General features: G+C 55.8%; 1 protein-coding gene and 1 long non-coding RNA gene across 2 annotated transcripts in view; one reads left to right on the top strand and one right to left on the bottom strand.

Annotated features, from left to right (window-relative positions):
- Positions 1 to 147: 147 nt before the first annotated feature.
- LOC106723755 lies at positions 148 to 4,777 on the top strand. The gene is made up of 2 exons (XR_001359472.1): positions 148 to 478; positions 4,237 to 4,777. It is a non-coding gene; the product is annotated as an uncharacterized LOC106723755 (long non-coding RNA).
- Positions 4,778 to 7,334: 2,557 nt separating this feature from the next.
- TRPM2 (transient receptor potential cation channel, subfamily M, member 2) overlaps positions 7,335 to 18,094 on the bottom strand; it is a 43,683-nt gene continuing 32,923 nt past the window's right edge. The window contains exons 22-33 of the mRNA XM_014528493.1: positions 17,385 to 17,566; positions 17,016 to 17,148; positions 15,100 to 15,187; positions 14,567 to 14,654; positions 14,246 to 14,403; positions 13,452 to 13,528; positions 13,076 to 13,177; positions 12,138 to 12,224; positions 11,487 to 11,592; positions 10,658 to 10,759; positions 8,756 to 8,872; positions 7,335 to 8,284 (exon numbers count right to left, since the gene is read on the bottom strand). Coding sequence (XP_014383979.1) covers positions 8,159 to 8,284; positions 8,756 to 8,872; positions 10,658 to 10,759; positions 11,487 to 11,592; positions 12,138 to 12,224; positions 13,076 to 13,177; positions 13,452 to 13,528; positions 14,246 to 14,403; positions 14,567 to 14,654; positions 15,100 to 15,187; positions 17,016 to 17,148; positions 17,385 to 17,566 — 1,366 coding nt within the window. The 3' untranslated portion in view covers positions 7,335 to 8,158. The remainder of the gene's footprint in view (positions 8,285 to 8,755; positions 8,873 to 10,657; positions 10,760 to 11,486; positions 11,593 to 12,137; positions 12,225 to 13,075; positions 13,178 to 13,451; positions 13,529 to 14,245; positions 14,404 to 14,566; positions 14,655 to 15,099; positions 15,188 to 17,015; positions 17,149 to 17,384; positions 17,567 to 18,094) is intronic.

The raw sequence follows: 18,094 nt of genomic DNA, 5'->3' as shown, positions 1-18,094 counted from the left end.
ACTAGAGGGCTTAGGGGGGCAGGGCCTGGGGCGTGGCCTGTGGGAAAGCGTAGGGCGGGGCTGGATCTTTTGAGTGGGTGGGTCTCAGGGACTGTGGGCGGGGCCTACGGGCTGGGCGGGTCCGTGAGCACACAGAGCCCCGCCCCTCCCAGGTCCACCCAGCTGCGCGCGGTGGGGAGTGGGGGGTGCGAGTCCCCTCTTGGCGCTGACACCTGCACGCAAGGGGCGTGAAGACACTCGGATCCGCGCCAAGCCCTTGCGGTGAGTCCCTCTTGGGGTGCGTCCCACGGCCCCAGAAGCTGGGTAGTGGGGTTAGGTCTCCACCCACCTGCGTCCCCTCCTGCCCAGGGCTCTCACCGCACCCCCACCTTCTGTGCACGGGGGCCTGGAGAAGAATAGGGAATGTGTAAGTCGGGGCATTTAAAAGCGGCTTTATTGTGGTGTGGTTGGTATACAAGAAACCACACATCTAAATTTGGTAAGTTTTGACATTTGTATACACTCGTGAAACCATCACCATAATCCACGCAGTACACACTCCAGTCCCACCCTTGGTACTCCCTCCCCTCCTTACCCCCCTCCCAGGCAAGCGCTGATCTGTCTGTCGCTGTGGATTCAGTTGGCATTTCTTATCATTTATGTACATGGAATCACAGGTATGTGCTTTTTGGGTCTAGTTTCTTTCCCTCAGCAGGATTATGTGTTTATCAAGTTGTTCCTTTTAGGGCTGACTAGTCATTCATCCTAGGAATGTTCCAGTTTACGTATCTATTTGCCTGTTCCTGGACATTTGGGTTGTTTCCATTCGTTGCCTGTTACAAATAAAGTGATACAAACATTGTGTCCTACCGTTGTTTGGACAAATACTCATTTCTCTTGGGTAAATATCTGGGAGTGGGATGGCTGAGTCACCGGTAGCTGTAAGTTAATGTGAAAGAAACGACGGGATGATTGTACAAGTTTACATTCCTGCCCACAGTGTGTGCTCACACCCTCACCAGCACTTGGCATGTCAGCCTTCTTAATTTCAGACACTCTACTATGTGTGTACTGGTATCTCATTGTGGTTTGACTTTGTACTTCCCCGGTGACTAATGATGGTGAGCATCTTTCATCTGTTTTTTGGGTTTGTTTGGGGGTTTTTTTTGCCATCTATCTTCTTTAGGGAAGTGCTCTGTTCAGATCTTTTACCCACCTCTAAATGAGTTGTTTTCTTATTTTGAGTTTTGAGAATTCGTTATATATTCTGGATACAAGTCCTTTATCAGATATGTGATTTGTAAATATTTTCTGTGAGTGTGTGGCTTGTCTTTTCATTCTCTTAAAAGCTTTTCAAAGAGAAGGTTTTAATTTTTATGAAGTCCAATTTATCAATTTTTCTTATATGGATGGTGCTTTTGGTGTCATATGTAAGAAATCTTTGCCTAACTCAACGTCACAAGGGTTTTTATAGTGTAAGTTTTGCCTTTGGTTTTAATATCCAACTTGAATTAATTTTGATACATGGTGTGAAATATGAGTCCAAGTTTATTTTTTGTGTGCATATGGATATTCAGTGTTCCAGAACTGTTTGTTGAAAAATTATTTCTCTACTGAATTACTTTTGTACTTTTGTTGAAAATCAGTGATCCATATCTGTGTGAGTCTATTTCTGTACACTCTGTGTTCATTTGGTCTATTTGCCTATTTTATGCAAATGTTCCAAGCTGTCTTCATAGCTGGATCTTTATAATAATTCTTGAAATCGGGAGATATAAATTTTCCAACTTTGTTCTTTTATAAAGTTTTTTTGGTCATCCAAGATGTATTTCCTCATTTTCCCAACTTCTACTAAAAAAAGCCTAGTAGGATTTTGTTTGGGATTGCATTGATTCTATAGGTCAGTTTGAGAGAATTAACATCTTGACAATATTAAGTCTCCAATCCATGAACATGGTATATCCTTTCATTTATTTAGAGCTTATTTTCTTTCATCTGGCTGGGTTTTATAGTTTCTGGTTACAGACCTTGCACATCTTTTGTCAGATTTACCTCTGATTATTTATTGTTAATGGCATTTTTGTTTTAATTTCTGGTTTTTAATTACTAATATGTAGAAGCAAAATTGATTTTTGTATTCTGATCTTAACTTTGCTAAACTCATTTATTAGCTCTAGGAACTTTTAAATAAACACTTCAGGATTTTCTACATATGCAATCATCTTCTCTGTAAATAAAAAGATTATGAGTTCTTTCTCTCCAGTTTGGGTGTGTTTTAAATTCCTTTTCATGCCCAATTGCACTGGCTTGAGACTCTAGTTTAATACTGACCAGAAGTAAGAGGAGATCTCCTTGTTCCTGATATCAGGGGGAAAGGAAAGCATTCAGTCTTTCACCATTAAAAACAATGTTGGCTGCAGGTTTTTTGTATGTAGCTAACCTTGTCTGTGTGAGGAAGTGTCCTTCTATTACTAGTTTGCTGAAAGTTTCTACCAGAAATGCTTGTTGGACTTTGTGAAATGTTTTCTGCATTTATTGAAAATCTTTTATTATTATTCTGTTAATATTATGGATTATACTGATTGATTTTCAAGTGTTAAGTCGACCTTGTGTCGTTGGGATAAATCACAAGAAATCTTTGCCTACCTCAGATTCACATGGTGAGTATCATTTTATAAGTTGTTAAACTGTTCTGTACAGATGGAACTTCTGAGGTTATTGTCGTTGGGATAAATCACAAGAAATCTTTGCCTACCTTAGATTCACATGGTGAGTATCATTTTATATGTTGTTAAACTATTCTGTACAGATGGAACTTCTGAGGTTATTTTTTTCCTTGATTGAATGTTGATAGTTTGTATTTCTTAAGGAATTGTCCATTTATCTAAATTGTTGAATTTATCAGCATGAAGTTGTTCATAATATTCTGTTATTAATCTTTCCATGTACAGTGATGTCACCTTTCTCATTCCTGGTATTGGTCACTTGTGTCTTCGCGCTTTTCTTTTACTCATCAGTCAGGAGAGAAATTTGTCCATTTTATGGATATTCTCAAAGAACCAGTTTTTTGTTGCATTGGTTGCTCTATTGTTTTCCCTTTTTTATTGACTTCCACTATGATCTGTATGCTTTCTTTTGCTTACATTGGGTTTAAGTTTCTCTTCTTTTTCTGGTTTCTTAAGGTGGAAGCTAGGTCACTAATTTGAGGCCTTCTTCTTTAATACAGGCTATAAATTTCCCTCAAAGTCCTGTTTTCTATGCACCTCCAAAATTTTGATACGTTGTATTTTCTTTTTTTTTTATTGATTTCAGAGAGGAAGGAAGAGGGAGAGAGAGATAGAAACATCAATGATAAGATAGAATCATTGATTGGCTGCCTCCTGCACACTCCCCACTAAGGATCGAGCCCGCAACCTGGACATGTGCCCTTGGCTGGAATCGAACCCAGGACCCTTCAGTCCGCAGGCCGACACTCTATTCACTGAGCCAAACCAGCTAGGGCGATATGTTGTATTTTCATATTCATTGGGTTAAAAATATTTTCTAATTTGCCTTTTGATTTCTTTTCTTTTTGCGATCTATGGATTTAGAAGTGTGTTATTTTGTTCTCAGACATGTGGGTATTTTCCAGAGATCTTTCTGTTTTTTACTTATAAATTTAAATCTATTGTTGTTGGAGAACATACTCTGTATGTTTTGGACCCTTTACATTTGTTGAGACTGATTTTATGGCACAGAATAGGCCCTTTGTTCATCATTGTTATGTGTGCACTTAAACATGAGTTCTATTGTTGCTCAGTGGAATGTTGATGAGGTCAAGTCTGCTGATGGTATGATATTCAACTGTTCTATATTATGACTGACTTTCTGCCCACTTGCTCTATTAATTACTGAGAATGGGGTGTTGCAGTCCTCAGACTCTGATTGTAGATTAATCCTTTTCTCCTTGCAGTTCTGTTTTGTTTTGTTTTTGTTTTTTTGTTTTTTTTGCTTTATGCACTTTGAAAGCCTATATTCAGATTGTGTCCTCTTGATTAAATGGTCACCTTATCATTATAAAATGGCCCTTCTTACCCCCAGATTCTTTGTCTTGAACTCTGCTCTGTCACTAACAACCACCCCAGCCGTCTTTTCATTAGGTTAGCATGGGCTACCGTTTTCCATTGTACTTTTAACCTCGAGCGTCTTATACTTGGTTTCCTTCGGGATTTCCATCGCATTCAAGTATCTTTTTTAATATATTTGTTAACTACAAAGGTGAGAATAACAACCTTACAGTGGAGAAACCACCTGACTCTGTGGCCAAGGTTAAATCCTCAGTAATAGGACAGACAGCCATCATGTAGCCTCTTGATGCGATGGACTGAGAAAGACCCAGCATCACTTTGTGGTGTTCTTGCCCCAAATGCACAATCTGCCATCGTGAGAACACTCCGGACTCACATCGAAAGACGGCTACAAAGGACTGATCAGTACGCTCCACAAATGAAGGAAGCGGTCGTAAAAGACAAGAAAGGCCCGAGTCACTGTTACGGACTGGAAAAGACGAAGGAGAAATAGCTAAATGCAGTGTGGGCCCTCGAATAGACAAGGACGTTCGTGGAAAAACGAGTGACACTGACCAAGGCCGGTGGTTCCGGGTCCTGCTTTCCCACGGATGACGTCCTGCTTCAAAGCTCTTGTGAAGGGATAATTGGGGCAGTTGGGCGCCAGTCTGTCTGCCTCTCTTTCTTCCCCTTTGATCCTGGGTCCTCTTTTCCTGACTTCCCTTGCATTGAACATTTTTTGGTCCATTTTCTCTCCTTAGCTGTCTCCTGTCTGTAATGGTCGCTGTGTCGTTTCCTGCTTTGGGGGATAGCGTCCGGCATCACAGTCCTTCGCCAGGCCACCCTGGGCCACTCCACCAGTGAGAGCCCAGCAGCCCGTGCGCACCCCTGGGGCCTGTGCTGTGGTCGTACAGTTTATGTCCACATGTGCGGGAACCCCACAAGACATTATTCTTTCTGCCTTACACAGCCAACCGCCTTTTAAAGAGATTAAAATACTGTCAGCCAGGAAGCTGTATCCACCCGGCCAGACCCAGGCTGCAGGTATGTTATTTTCTGGGCAATTCAAGAGGTGCCAAAGGGAGTCCCCAAATTATGGAATATTTTTAATATTTAAACAAAGCATATGGTGACCACCAAGAGAAGGACAGTGTGGATGTGGGTGAGTGGGAGGGAGCAGACACTCAGAGCTCACACTGTCTGTTTCTGTTTATGGAAAGCTCAGGAGCAGGCAACACTCCAGGGTGGTGGACCTCAGGATGGGGATGGGGATGGGGAGGGGCTCCTGGGGTGGGTGTTATGTATCTGGATCTGGGTGCTGCTTGTTAACATAAAAAATCCACCAGCGGATCACACTCACGTGTGCAGTGACGAAGGTGGCCGCTCACAGGGGAGTCCACGTGTGAATGACGTACACGTGGACGGGTGGATGGATCAGTCAGTCCCAGGTGCCCGTGTAAGGCTGTGTTGAGCTGTCTCCCGGCCCTTGGTTCTGTGGCCTCCTGACTAGTGATGATGTCAGAGGTCCACAGAGGCTCTGGCTGCCGGCCAGGCCCAGGCTGCAGGCCCTGTGAGAGCCTCGCTCGCTGTCCACTCCAGGCCATGAGTCAGTGTTCCCAAACACACCGGCACCTTCCAGTGCCATCCCGGCTGCGTGCTCTGCCCACCGGGCCACCCTTCTTACTGTAATTGGACTCTGCGCTGATTATCTGGCCTATTTATCCACCCGGAACCCGGCGTCGTGGCCCCAGGGAGCGAATGCAGCTCTGCGGCTGGTTAATTGCCTGCCCGTCAGGGAGGCTGTTTTGCAGGGTGAGATCTGAGTGCTGCTCTCTGGGGAGGAGTGAGGAGGAGCCGAGCGTGCGGCACCACCAGGGCCGGATGAAATCAGGCAGATGAACAAAACATCCGGGGAGGCCCAGACACTGCCCTCCCCACACAGACTGAACAGTGGCCTGGTGGGCCCTTGCTTGGGCCCTGGCCAGTGTCCAGGGCTGTGCCGGCTGCTCCCCCTCCTGCCCTTCCACTGTGCCTGGCTCAGCCCTCTGCTGCCCAGGCTCCACACTGTCCCCACCTGCCCATGGGGACCCTCAGACAGAAGCCCAGGCTGCTGGGCACCGTGAGGTCAGCCAACTCCCAGGCAGGGCCGGAGCAGCCAACTCAGAGGCAGGACAAGGGCAGCTGGCCGAGAACCCACTTATTGCATGGGAAGCAAAAAGCCAAGGCCAGGGACCCCACGCTGGCCAAGAACCTTCGTGGATGGATTGCCTTTGGCAAAACTGTCCCCAGCAGCCTTGGCCACACTGACCTCCCACGACACTCAGAGAATCCCTAGACCTCTGAATTCCTGGATCTTCCAGAATTCCTGGTTCTCTCTGCCTGCTCTTGAAAATCCGGACTGGAAAACCTAAAATAAGGCCGGCAATGGTTCCCCTTCCAGGCTTCCCAGGAGCACAGGGCCTGAGCAGTGTCTCCCTGCTGGCACCAGCCCCCCGGACCTCCCCGCAGGGCCCTTCAGAACCAACTGCCCCCCGTCCTGGCTGCTGAGTTTCCCTGCAGAGCAGAGGGCTGCCTTCACCTCCTCTAGTATTGCTCCCGGGGTGTCCAGGCCTGTCCCCTCTGCCGGCTCTCCCTGCACACTCTCACACACACTCATACACTCACTCCCACACACTCAGACACTCACACACACACACACACATACACTCACTCATACACACTCACACACACTCATACACTCACTCACACACTCACACACACTCAGACACTCTCACACACACACTCACACACACTCTCACATACACACTCACACACACTGACTCACACTCACACACACATACATACTCACACACACACATACACACACACACACTCACACACACGCACTCACATATAGACATAGATACACTAACATATATACACACTCACACATTCATACACATACACTCACACACTCATACACACACAAATACACATCCACATCTATACATGTACACGCACATATACTCACACACAACCACACACACACATATACACCTACACACAGTCACACACACAGACACACACATCCACATCTATACACGTACACACACATACACACAGAAACACACAGACACAAACACATCTACACACACAAATATATACTCACATACACACACATGCACTCATGCACACACACACATTCACACATCCACACGCACACATGCCCACAAACATGGGGAGACGGCCACAGGAGAGGCCCTCAGGCCACGGGAAGCTTGGCCGTGGTTTGGTAGAGGTTTTGGTGACCCAGACATGGCTCCTGACCACTGCACCTCTGGAACTTTATTTGCAGGAGGCACAGAAGAGCTGGCCGGGTGGCATGGGGCGGCCGGGTGGCACAGGGCAGCGGACTTAACGTCGGGTTTGACAACCTTCCTGGTCCTGATGCTCCTGATGGCTTATGTTGATGGTCTGTGACTCGCTGACACTAAACGGGGTGCCCCCATCCACACCCACACTCCCTGGGCTCACAGGGAGGGACCCTCTGCGTCTCTGGAGGAGGCCTGCACTCACAGGCCTCCTGCCCCTGCTCAGCCCTGAGGGGGCCCGGGCTGTAAACTGGGGTTCCCACAGGGCCTGCCCCAGGCCAGGCGAGGGTCTGAGTCAGGCCATGGTGGAGGCCATCTTGGAGTCATGGGCCTGAGGGGGAGGCCACACGGGAACCCCAACGCTCCAGGGGACACAGGCCTTGGGCCGATGTACCTCCGGCAGGGGGTGCACTGTGTATGACAGCGTTACCCGGGGAGACTCGACTCCGGCCAAAGGCCAAGGCTGCAGGAGGCTCCAGCCCCTCAACCGGCTGCCTGCCGGCTCAGGAGAGGCAGTGATGGCTGGCGGGGTCCCCGTGGCCACCACAATCCTGAGGAAACGCCGTGTGACCGGGGCCAGCCTGTCCCTGGCCTTGGCTCCCTTCTCAGAGCGCCTTGCCAGTTCACAAACTCATCCGGTGGGGGACTCCAGTTGGCTGAGGGGTGGCAGGTCCCCAAACCCCATCACGCTGCACCCCTGGTCTCCCCGGGGTCCACAGCTGCGTCCCCTGCAGCCTGATCTCCGAGGGGCTGGGGACAGACTGGCCCTGCTGAGCCCTGGGGTCAGTAGTAGGCCCCGAACAGGGTGGCCACCTTCTGCAGGATGGCCTTGTGGTTGGCATACAGCGAGATGCGCTTGTCCACGACCTGCCATCGGACGGACATCCCGGGGTCGCAGGCGTGCAGGTGCTGCAAGGAAAGGCACATCCTGACCCCGGAGTTGCCGCCAGCACCCAGCACCCCAAACGTTGCTCTGACCCCCATCTCTGGGCCTCAACTGGGCTTTTATCACACGGGAGCAAAAACACCCACTTCAGACGCAACTCAGAAAATGCCTGCAGAGCCCGAAAGCCCTCGGGCGAGAACAGGGCAGGCTCCTTGCTCGGAGGTTCTATCCTGCAGACGACGGCCTGGGTTTGCTCCCTGGGACCTCGTGGTCCCAGTTCTGGACTAGGGACGTGTCGGATTGAGCTAAATTCAGGGGACAGTATCCCCATAAAGGTGTATAAACCAGCCTCCCCCAATGCAAGCCTGGGGGCTCCTGGAGGACCCCATCTCAGGGTCCCCAGCAGCTCCTGCCCTGGCCCAGGAGCCCAGCAGACCCCTCCCTACAGGCCCTGCACCCTCCCCTCCTGGGAGCCTGCGGCCCGAGCCCCATACAGAGTTCAGCCTCTTCAGCTCCACGTCGCTCTGGTCTGGGAAGTGGACACTGACAGCCACCGTCTCGATCCAGGCGTTGTCTGTGTTCCGAGGGTCGTCCACGTAGCCTTTGTACACCTGGGGGGCAGCGCAGGGTGAGCCAGACCCCCCAACCGACCCTGAGCCTGCCGGCTTCCTCCAGAGCAAGGGCCTCCCTGTCCCGAGCTGGGCGGACCCTGGGACACTCTGAGCACAGCTGCATGGCACCCAGGCCCCCGGCGTGGCTCTCCCCCTGCCTGCCCAGCTGCTGCCACCCCAGCCTTCAGCCTTGACCAGTACCCTGAGGCGGCCCACAGGCTCACTCATGGCCCTCCTGGCCTCTGGCCTGCCATCGGGCCCACCCGGACTATCCACGGAGGGTTAAAAATGACAGTGGGCCTTGAAAACATTACAGTAAACCAGACGCCAGAGACCACATGCTGTGTGCTCCACGGAACATAAATGTCCCGAACAGGCAAACCCAGAGACAGAAGACAGATGAGGCGGCCAGGGGCTGGGGGAGGGAAGGAGTGACCGCGGATGGGGTGCGGGGGCTCTTTTTGGGGTGATGGAAATGTTTCAAATTAGACAGAGGTGATGGTCACACAGCACTGTCAATGTACTAGATGCCACGGAACGGTCTGCTTTAAAATGGTTAGTTTTATGCTGTTTGGATATCACCTGGATAAATTAACTATTTTTACAAAGTAAGGAAACGGGAGACGGCAGTGTCCCAGAGGCTAAAGCATGGGACAGGGACGAACCATAAGGACCAGCTGGTGCAGGTCAGAGCCGTGAGTACCAGCAATCGCCTGTTTCATCCTGACATGCGTAGAAACAGGACCGGTGACCACTTAGATGCCACCCAGAGGACTGTGTAAGCAAATCATGGCACAAAATACATAAAGTCTGCAAGACATTATATAGTCGTGAAAAACAAACCTTGCAAATATGAACCTAGAAATATGACCATCGCCGATTAAGTGAAAAAGCAAGGTGCAGAGAATGAGGCCAGCGGCCGTTCTTATTGAAGAAGTGTGTGTGTGCTCCCGTGTGGACAGAAAGCTGCAGACAGAGCCCACATGGTGACCCTTGAAGCCACCTCTACCCTCACACGCCCAGGGACCACCGGGGGCATGAGAAGCAAACAGGTGTCTGCGCCCGGTGGCCCCTGGGCACGTGAGGGTAGATGGCTTTGATGTTCAGCGTTGACCGGGCTGCATTTTGGATGCTGTAGCAAACACATGTTGCTTTTGTAATTAAGAAAGGATTCAGCCCTAGCGGGTTTGACTCAGTGGCTAGAGTGTCAGCTTGTGAACTAAAGGGTCCCAGGTTCAATTCCGGTCAAGGGCACATGCCTGGGTTGCGGGCTCCATCCCCAGTAGGGGGCATGCAGGAGGCAGCCGGTCAATGATTCTTTCTTATCATTGATGTTTCTCTCTCTGTGTCTTCCCCTCTCCCTTCCTCTCTGAAATCAATAAAAATATATTTTTAAAATAAAAAAAAGAAAGAAAGGATTCAATAAGGCAAACAGGCCTGACATGTGTGAGGACTCAGCCGCACATTCCTGACAAGGCTTAGCGAGCATCCCCAGCCCTTCTGCCCTGGGAGGCACAGGTGCTGAGGGGCCCCTGGGAGCCAGCAGTGCGCAGGGCCAGGGTGAGTGGAAGGAGAGGCCGACAACAGCCTGGCCCCATTGATTTAGAGACGAAATGGGGACAGAGAGGGGAGGCGAGGAGGCCCCAAGCCACGGCCACGGCCCCTGGTCCCAGCTCCTTCCTCCAGGAGCGTGGAGATGGGGCCGGAGCAGGTTCCCTGTCCCCTGCTCATCCTGCAGCCTCAGCACCAGCGCCCCGCGGGGCCCGGGACACACAGGCCACCTACCTCCGTGCCCTGCAGCAGCAGGTTCTCGAAGGAAGGCCAGAACTCTCTCTGGAGGACCTGCTTCAGCTTCCGGGGCAGCGTCTCTCCGGGTTCCCGGGAGCCCTGAGCAGAGAGGGAGGCAAGGCTCATCCGCAAGGCCATCCGGGGACCCACCTCCACTGGCCACCTGCCCAGCATGGGCGGCCAACCAGACCCCAGAGCCGCAGGCCGACAAGCGTCTGGCAGGCTGACTGTCTCGGGGCCAGAGTGACATTGCCCAGAGCCCACTGCCCACGTCAGCCCGCTCCACAGCAGGGCTGTGAGGCCACAGGCACAGCCTTGGAGGCATGCACGCTGGACACCGGTGCCTCTCGGCTCCCTGTAAGGTTGCCAGCGCCCTGACCTCCACCCCCAAGCCGCCATCGGGAGGGCTGTTTTTATTGTTTGTTTGCATTCCTCAGACCACATCTCTCACCACGCTGGGCTCCCGGCCACTCCTGAGGCCACCTGTCCCCACCCACCTAGGGGACCCTGCTTGTTAGTCACAGTCCCTCACAGCCATGTCCACTCTGCCTCGGACTTCGGGACCAGTGCAGGCTCAGCAGACACCCCCCGTGCCCGGTGCTCAGAGCCGCGCTCCCTCACGTGGGAGCCATGGGGCTCGGGGGTGCAGGGCTAGAGCCGCCCAGCACCCTGGAATCGATTGGGGCCTGAAGACCTGCAGCACCGCCCAGTCCCTGGCTTTGTCCTTAGGAACCAGGGACAGCGGCCGCAGGTGGGTGCCGTTCAGTCGGTGGGCGGATGGATGAAGGATGAGTGGCAAGGGGCACGTGGGCAGTTGGTGGCTCACCCCTGGCAAGGCCCAGTGCTCTGCCAGGTCGTGCTTCACCACCAGCACCTCCAGCACTTTCTTGATGCTTTTCCGGCAAATGGCTCCGTCCTGGTTCCTCCTCCACCTGCAGAGGGACCGGGCTCACACCTGCCCTCCCCAGGCTCTGTGCCAGCCCCCCAGCACCGCAGCCGCCTGCCCCCCGGGCTTCCCGGGGCCCAGCCCTGTGTCCTCCAAGAACCTGCTCCTGTCCGGCACCATCAGGGTGTGTCCCGCTCCTGTGGCCGCTGGAGGACTAGCCCGGCCATGGCCAGCCTTTGGAGAATATTTTTTAGGGACCCGGCTGGGCCACATCTTGCCTATTTTCGGTTCGTCTGTGGCAGTGGGCCCTGGCCACCTTGTCCCTCCTCCCACAGGCCTCCAAGGGAGGGGGCCCACAGGGAAGTGAGGGGAGCTGTGAGGGGAGTTGTAAGGGGAGCTGAGAGGGGAGGGGGGACAGGCCTGGGCGGTCCAGGGGGCCCCAACATTCCTGCCCTGTGTCTCGGGGTGCGTCATGCCGTGAGGCATGTACCAAATGAGAGCTGTCCTCGGGGCTCTCTGGGCGCATGGGAAGGGCCCCGGAAGTGAGTCCCTCATGGGGTGCGTGGGTGCCCTCATCACTGGCGGACTCACCGAGTGACCACGGGCTGCAGCGTGTGGTTGGGTCCGAAGCAGCAGAGGGCCCCGCGCCCTCGCAGCCCTGTGCGGCCCATGGGGTTCCTGGGGTGGAGAGGGGTCTGCTCAGCCTGCCGCCAGCAGGACCAGCCCGTGGGGACCCCAAGGGGTGAGGCGGGGGCTTCAGGTTACCAGGGGGTCAGTTGGAAAAGAAAGGGGTGTCCTTAGCAGCAAAGGTCTGGTCCCACTGCAGATGCATAAGGCATCCAAGTGGCCTTCCTGTGCCCCGAGGGCGGGACTGGCCCATCGTGCCACCCACACGTGTGAGGGGAGGGGCGGCGGGGGTTCCGGGCCAGGCACCAGAGGAAGGAGTCACCAGCGTGGACCCCGCCTGGGAGCACATGGCTTGTCCCTGCTCCCTGAGCCCAGGACCCTGACACGGAGACCGAGGGTCCCCGCCGGGCAGGGCCAACTCCTCCACCCTGCCCGGTCCTCTCAGAAAGAACAACTGCTGGACACTGGGTGGGTTCATGTGAATTCACCACTAGAACAGGAGGGAAAAGCCCATCGCCCAGGTCTGACCGCTGTCCCCATCCCCGCGGCCAGCCTGTCCTCTCGATCCTGGCACACCTTTTTCAGAGCATTTCACTGAGGCCACTGCCTCCTCCCTTGGGCCCTGCTCCGCCTGCTCCTTGGGGCTCCCCCGTCCCCAGCCACCTGTCGTCCTCCTCAGACTCTGACGGCCCCCAGCCCCCAGCTGGCCCCTTCCTCCTGCTCACCCCAGGCAGGAGGCCCTTCCTCCCAGGAGCCCTGCTGGCACATGCCAGCCTTCACCAAGGGCTGCTGCCTAGTCACCAAGAGAGGAAACCTGACCCCAGAAGGAACACCCCAAAGGCCCCAGGGAGGCCGGGCACCGTGGGGGGATGGAGGGGGGGTGGGGACAGGGCCGCACTCACAGAGGGAACCCGTCCTGAACCGCATAGCTGCCGTGGAAGCTCCGGCGGTCTGTGGGCCCATCCACGGCGTTGTAGGTGATCCTGGACAGAGGGTCCAGGGCGCTGGGAGAGGACAGATGAGCAGTCAGGTTCCGGATCAGAAAGGGCGAGAAGGGAGGGCAGAGCGCTGGGTGATCACACCTGAGAGGCAGAGGACAGGAGGCCCCACAGGCCACAGGCGCCCCCAGCCCCTTCCCCTCCCAGCATGTCCCAGACCCTGGAGAGGGGAAAGCAGCCGGCAGGCCTCCAGGCAGGAAGCAGGCCCTCGCCCTGGGTGGGCTCCCGTCCGCCCCCCCCCCCGCCCCTGGGTGTGAGGGAGGGAGGAGAGCACACTCACTTTCCCACGGGGTCCACCAAGTCCTTGTCCTTCCTCTCAGCCGAGTAAAAGGGGGGGTTGTAGATGAGAAACTCTGTCTGCACAAAACAGGGTCCCTCAGACTGTCACCCCATCCAGGGCAGGCCCAGGCCCCAGAGCATGGTGGCGGCAGCTGCTCCCCCAGGCGTGCACGGCCTGGGACCCTGAGACCACCCCAGGCGCCCACAGCAGCTCTGAGCTGGGCAGACCTGAGGGTCTTGCCACACGGGGACCCAGGCCCAGGGCTGGAGACAGAACTGGTGTCTAGGGGAGGCTTCCCAGGTCGGACGGGGGACTAGGCTGGACCTGAGAGGTGAGGATTCCAACGGGCAGGGCTCCAGAGAAGGCAATGGAGGTAACAGCCCGGAATGTTCCGGGAGGGCCAGGGACAAAGCCTGCGGGTTGGGGTGGATGCCATTACCTACGTCTCCCTCTCGTTCCCTCTCTCAGATGCTCCCGCTCACCTGGCACTCGGGAAAGGGGGCACTGACCATGCACTGGGGACAGTGGGACCCGGATAAGTGGGGTGACCAGAGGTGAGGGGCAGTCAGCTCTCTGTGGATCAGGGGCTCATGGGGCTCCCTAGGCTGTGTGGACCTGCCACCCCCAGCTGTGTGGACCTGTGCCTCGAGGTCCACATCTGTCCAGCACGTCCCTGTGAAGCTGCGTGGGCCAGCCCACCTGGTGCCCGGCCAGGTCAGAGGGTTCAGGCCAGACAGCTCTCCGAGCACCCCGGCCCCCGAGCCTGATGGGGGTGCAGCCAGAACAGCACTCACCTCCCAGGGCACCTTCTCGTTGGGCACAGGGAAACGCACGATGGGGGAGTTGGGGTAGAGGAGGTGCCGGGCGTTCACATGGTGGGCGTCGCCCAGGTCCTCCGCCTTCTGCCTGCCGTCCAGCTCCGGGTCCTGCCCCTCCGAGGCTGGCTGGGAGGCTGGGGACAGCCACACGAGCGTGGGCAAAGCTGGCCCGGCTCAGGTATCTGGCCCACAGGCCGGGGCACCCTCCATGGTCCTTCCTCCAGGCCCTGCAGGAGCCCTGCCCGGTGCCTCTCCTCCCCACAGTCCCCAGGCTCAAAAGAACAGCCACCCACTCACCCAGGGAGGGGGCGCCCTCGTCCGAGCCGAAGCCGCTGTCACGCAAGGTCTTCACGACCCAGTGCAGCGCTCTGGTCATCTGGGCCACCTGCGAGGAAGTCCCAAACCGCATCTGGTCAGCACCTGCCCCGCACACAGGCTACCCCTACGGCTGCGCTTCCCAGGCAGCTGCGGAAGCCAGCAGAGCTCTGCCAGGAGGGCTGAGGCAGCCAGGGCTGGGGCGATGCCCACAGCCCCCAGGTCGGGGGACAGGTCGGAGGAGGACCAGGAGGGGACGAGGGTTTACTCCTCAGACCGGCCCCTATGTGGTGCTCACAGTGCAGTGTGCTGGAGCCCGGCCAGGGGACTCGGGCGGAATTTTCCAGAGGAAAACGAAGGCGCCTCTTCCCATGAGGAACAGGTGCCCCACGTTCCCCACCTCCTCTTGGTCGTTCCCAGGGTGCTCATTCTCAAACCAGCCGGGCACCACAGAGGCACCAGCCAGGCCCGTCGGACCTGTGCCCCAGAGACGCAGGCCCCGGCCCGAAACCCACCTGCCTCTCCAGGGAGGCCAATCTCTGCTCCATGGAGCCCGAACCCTTCAGTCGGTCCATTTCCAGCAGGTCCACCATGGTGTCCACCCTGGAAGAGAGCACAGCTCAGCCTGGCGGGCCTGGACGGTGAGGCAGCACGGGGCCAGCTTGCCGGTGGCGGCCTCATCCGAGTCAACAGCCGGGGCTTAATTTCAGGCATCTTCCTCTTAATTTGAAAGTGTTTATAGTACACTAGAGGCCCAGTGCACGAAAATTCGTGCACTGGGGGGAGGTCCCTCAGCCCGGCCTGCCCCCTCTCACAGTCTAGGAGCCCTCAGGGGATGTCCTACTGATGGCTTAGGCCCACTCCCCACAGGGAGCACACATACCTGAGCCCCTCACCTCAGCCATGAGCTCCAGAACCTAAGTCACACGCAACAAAGCTCCTGCTGGGCAGTGCTGTCATTTGGGGAACGGTTGCTTGGGTTTTGTCTTATTTTGCTACAATGTGGGAATCTCACCCGACTTTGGCTGGCTGTGTTTATGGGTGAAATAATTCCACCGCCCAGTCCACCCAGACTCTCTGGCTGTTTATGGCCAGGGGTCTTCACTTCCTGTCTCCTTCGGTGCCAACCCTACATTGTTCTTTAATAACACGGGCAACCCTTTTAGTAACCACCGCACACTGAGCCGGGGTGCAGCTCACGGTGAAAGGTTATCGAGGGAAAGGGGAGACAATTATCTCACTGAGGGCCCGGCAGTTAACTTGCGCCCTCGCTATGTGTTGCTTAATTTCTGAAAAGCCACGTGATTGCTCCGCGCCCTGTCCTGGCCAGCCTTGTGAGTGTGCGACCTGGCTACTGGAGGGAAGGCGACAGCATGCGATTGGCTGGCTGCGACTCAGCCCCTATGACAAGCAGGAACTGTCCCCATCACCAAGGCGTCCTGAGGTGTGGGCGGAGCAGGGCCGGCTCAGCCCAAGTGCCATGCTGCCTCTGAACCTGGAATCCCTCGCCCGCCTCAGGGAGAGAAGATGCCCATGAAGGGGCACCATCACCATCACTCCTGCGCAACGGTGACATAAAGCCACACACAGCCAGTGTGTGCTGGCGGGTCTCTAGCCCAGGAAGTGCTCACGAGTCACACGTGCTCCCATGTTCTGGAGGTGACTCCAGGCGATGGATACTGTCACTGTCACCATTTCACAGATAAGCCAAGAGATGGAGAAAGGCAGCTGCCCGTCTCTAAGGAGAGGTCGGGGGCATGCTCCCCAGGACGCCCTCTCTACGGCCTGCGGGAACCTCTGTGCCAGGGCCAGGAGCTGCCATAACCACCTGTCCCCGTGCCCCCTCCTCCTGGCCCACAGTGAGACACACACAAGCAGCAGGACCAAACTCTTCCACGTCTGTGTCCCGGGCAGCCAGGCCCTCTGGTGCCCACAGGGCTGAGGGCGGGTAGAGAGAGGGAGTAAGAGACTTCTCCCCCAACACAGACCTCGCACCCTGAAGCAAGTGGGTGGGAAGAGCTGAGCAGGAACTGAGATGTGCTGAGTGGGCCTGAGAGTCGGGCGGGCTACGGAGGCCCTATGGGAGCTCCGGCATGGCAGCGTGCCAGCGTGCTCACTGTCCGCCCTCCAGGCCTCCAGCTGGCCTCCTGCGGGCCCACCTGCCCCTCCTCCAGCCCACCCCCCCCCACCCCAGCCTTTCAGGGTCAGCCCCACCCACACACAGTGGCCTTCCCAAGACCCAGAGGGAGGGCTGTGGGTCAGCTGGAGGACACAGGTCCAGTGCTGGTAGAATTGCTCAGGCCATGGCACTGAGGTTTCCCATCCCAAGTGACCAGCTGCTGAGCCTCCCCCAGGAGGGCCATGTCCCTGGTATGTCTCAGAACCGAGTGGCCTGTGCTGTTTCACCGAGAGCCGCCCTAGCCTCCCGTACCTGTTGCTAATGTCTTGGATCTTCTGCTCCGTCCTCTGCTTCTGCTGGTACTGCTGGTTCTGCAGGTAGTTCTCCTTCAGGTAGATCTCCCAGGACAGGAGCGCGGCCTCCTCGTTCTTCTCCAGCTTGTTCTCTGCGTGGGGAGGACGCATGAGGGGCTCCGGCCCCCTCCCAGGCCCTCCCAGGGTCCTGCACCTGAGCCACACCCACCCCTGAGGGGCCTGCTGGGAGCTCAGTGCCCTGCATGGTCTGCGTTCTTCCCAAGCTCCTAGGACTCGTCTAGAAGGAGTCACCACAGCCACCCCAAGCGCACATGTGGCCCCAAGACCCCCGAGGACAGACACTCTGGGAGCGCGGAGGGCGGCTCACTGAGCTGCTTGTGCCGCTTGGCCGGGATCTTCAGGATGACCCTCTTGATGAAGAGGTGCAGGTGGCTGAGGAGGATGAAGGGGGGCGGGGCCGGGGGCCGGCCCTGGTACTCCTCGATCAGGTCGTGGCGCTGGAACTTCCAGATCTGGTCCGTGTGCTCCTGGACCTGCTGGAACGTGTAGCTGGCGGGAGGCAAGGAGCACGCCAGTTGCAGACAATGACCAGGTGCAGGGCAACGAGGCAAGAACAAGCTCACACCATCTCACTGCCCTGGGGGCCGGTGACAGCCCCTGAACAGACACACACCTCCCAGGGTGACTCTAGGGGCAGAAAGAGACAGCCGAGCAGCCGGACGCAGAATTCCGAGCTGCCTGCGAGGCCAGAGGAGCAGGAAAGAACGCCAGGATCGTGGTGTATGCGCCTCGTTGGTGATAAAAGCAAGCAGACATCGTGGGAGGTGGGCCCTGTCGTGGCGCTGAACTCTAAAAGGAGTGTATCGGTTCAGTCCGACAAATGGAAGGGACGGTGTCTGCAACAGGCAGGCCCGCTGACTCGGAAAAGCACTTGCTTTCCTTGCTACGGGCTGAGCCCTGCCCGCTGGTCCCCTTCGGCCTCGTATCAGAGTCCCAGCACATGTTCAGGGTCTGTCACAGCAAATTAGAAGTGACAACCTCAGCAACTTGGCTAACGAAGGGGAAGAGGAAGGGGCC

The sequence above is a fragment of the Myotis brandtii genome, unplaced genomic scaffold (genome assembly GCF_000412655.1).
Source record: "Myotis brandtii unplaced genomic scaffold, ASM41265v1 scaffold638, whole genome shotgun sequence".
NCBI classification, from domain to species: Eukaryota; Metazoa; Chordata; class Mammalia; order Chiroptera; family Vespertilionidae; genus Myotis; species Myotis brandtii.
Note: the sequence above shows the minus strand (reverse complement) of the source record. Positions and strands in the feature narration are given on the sequence as shown.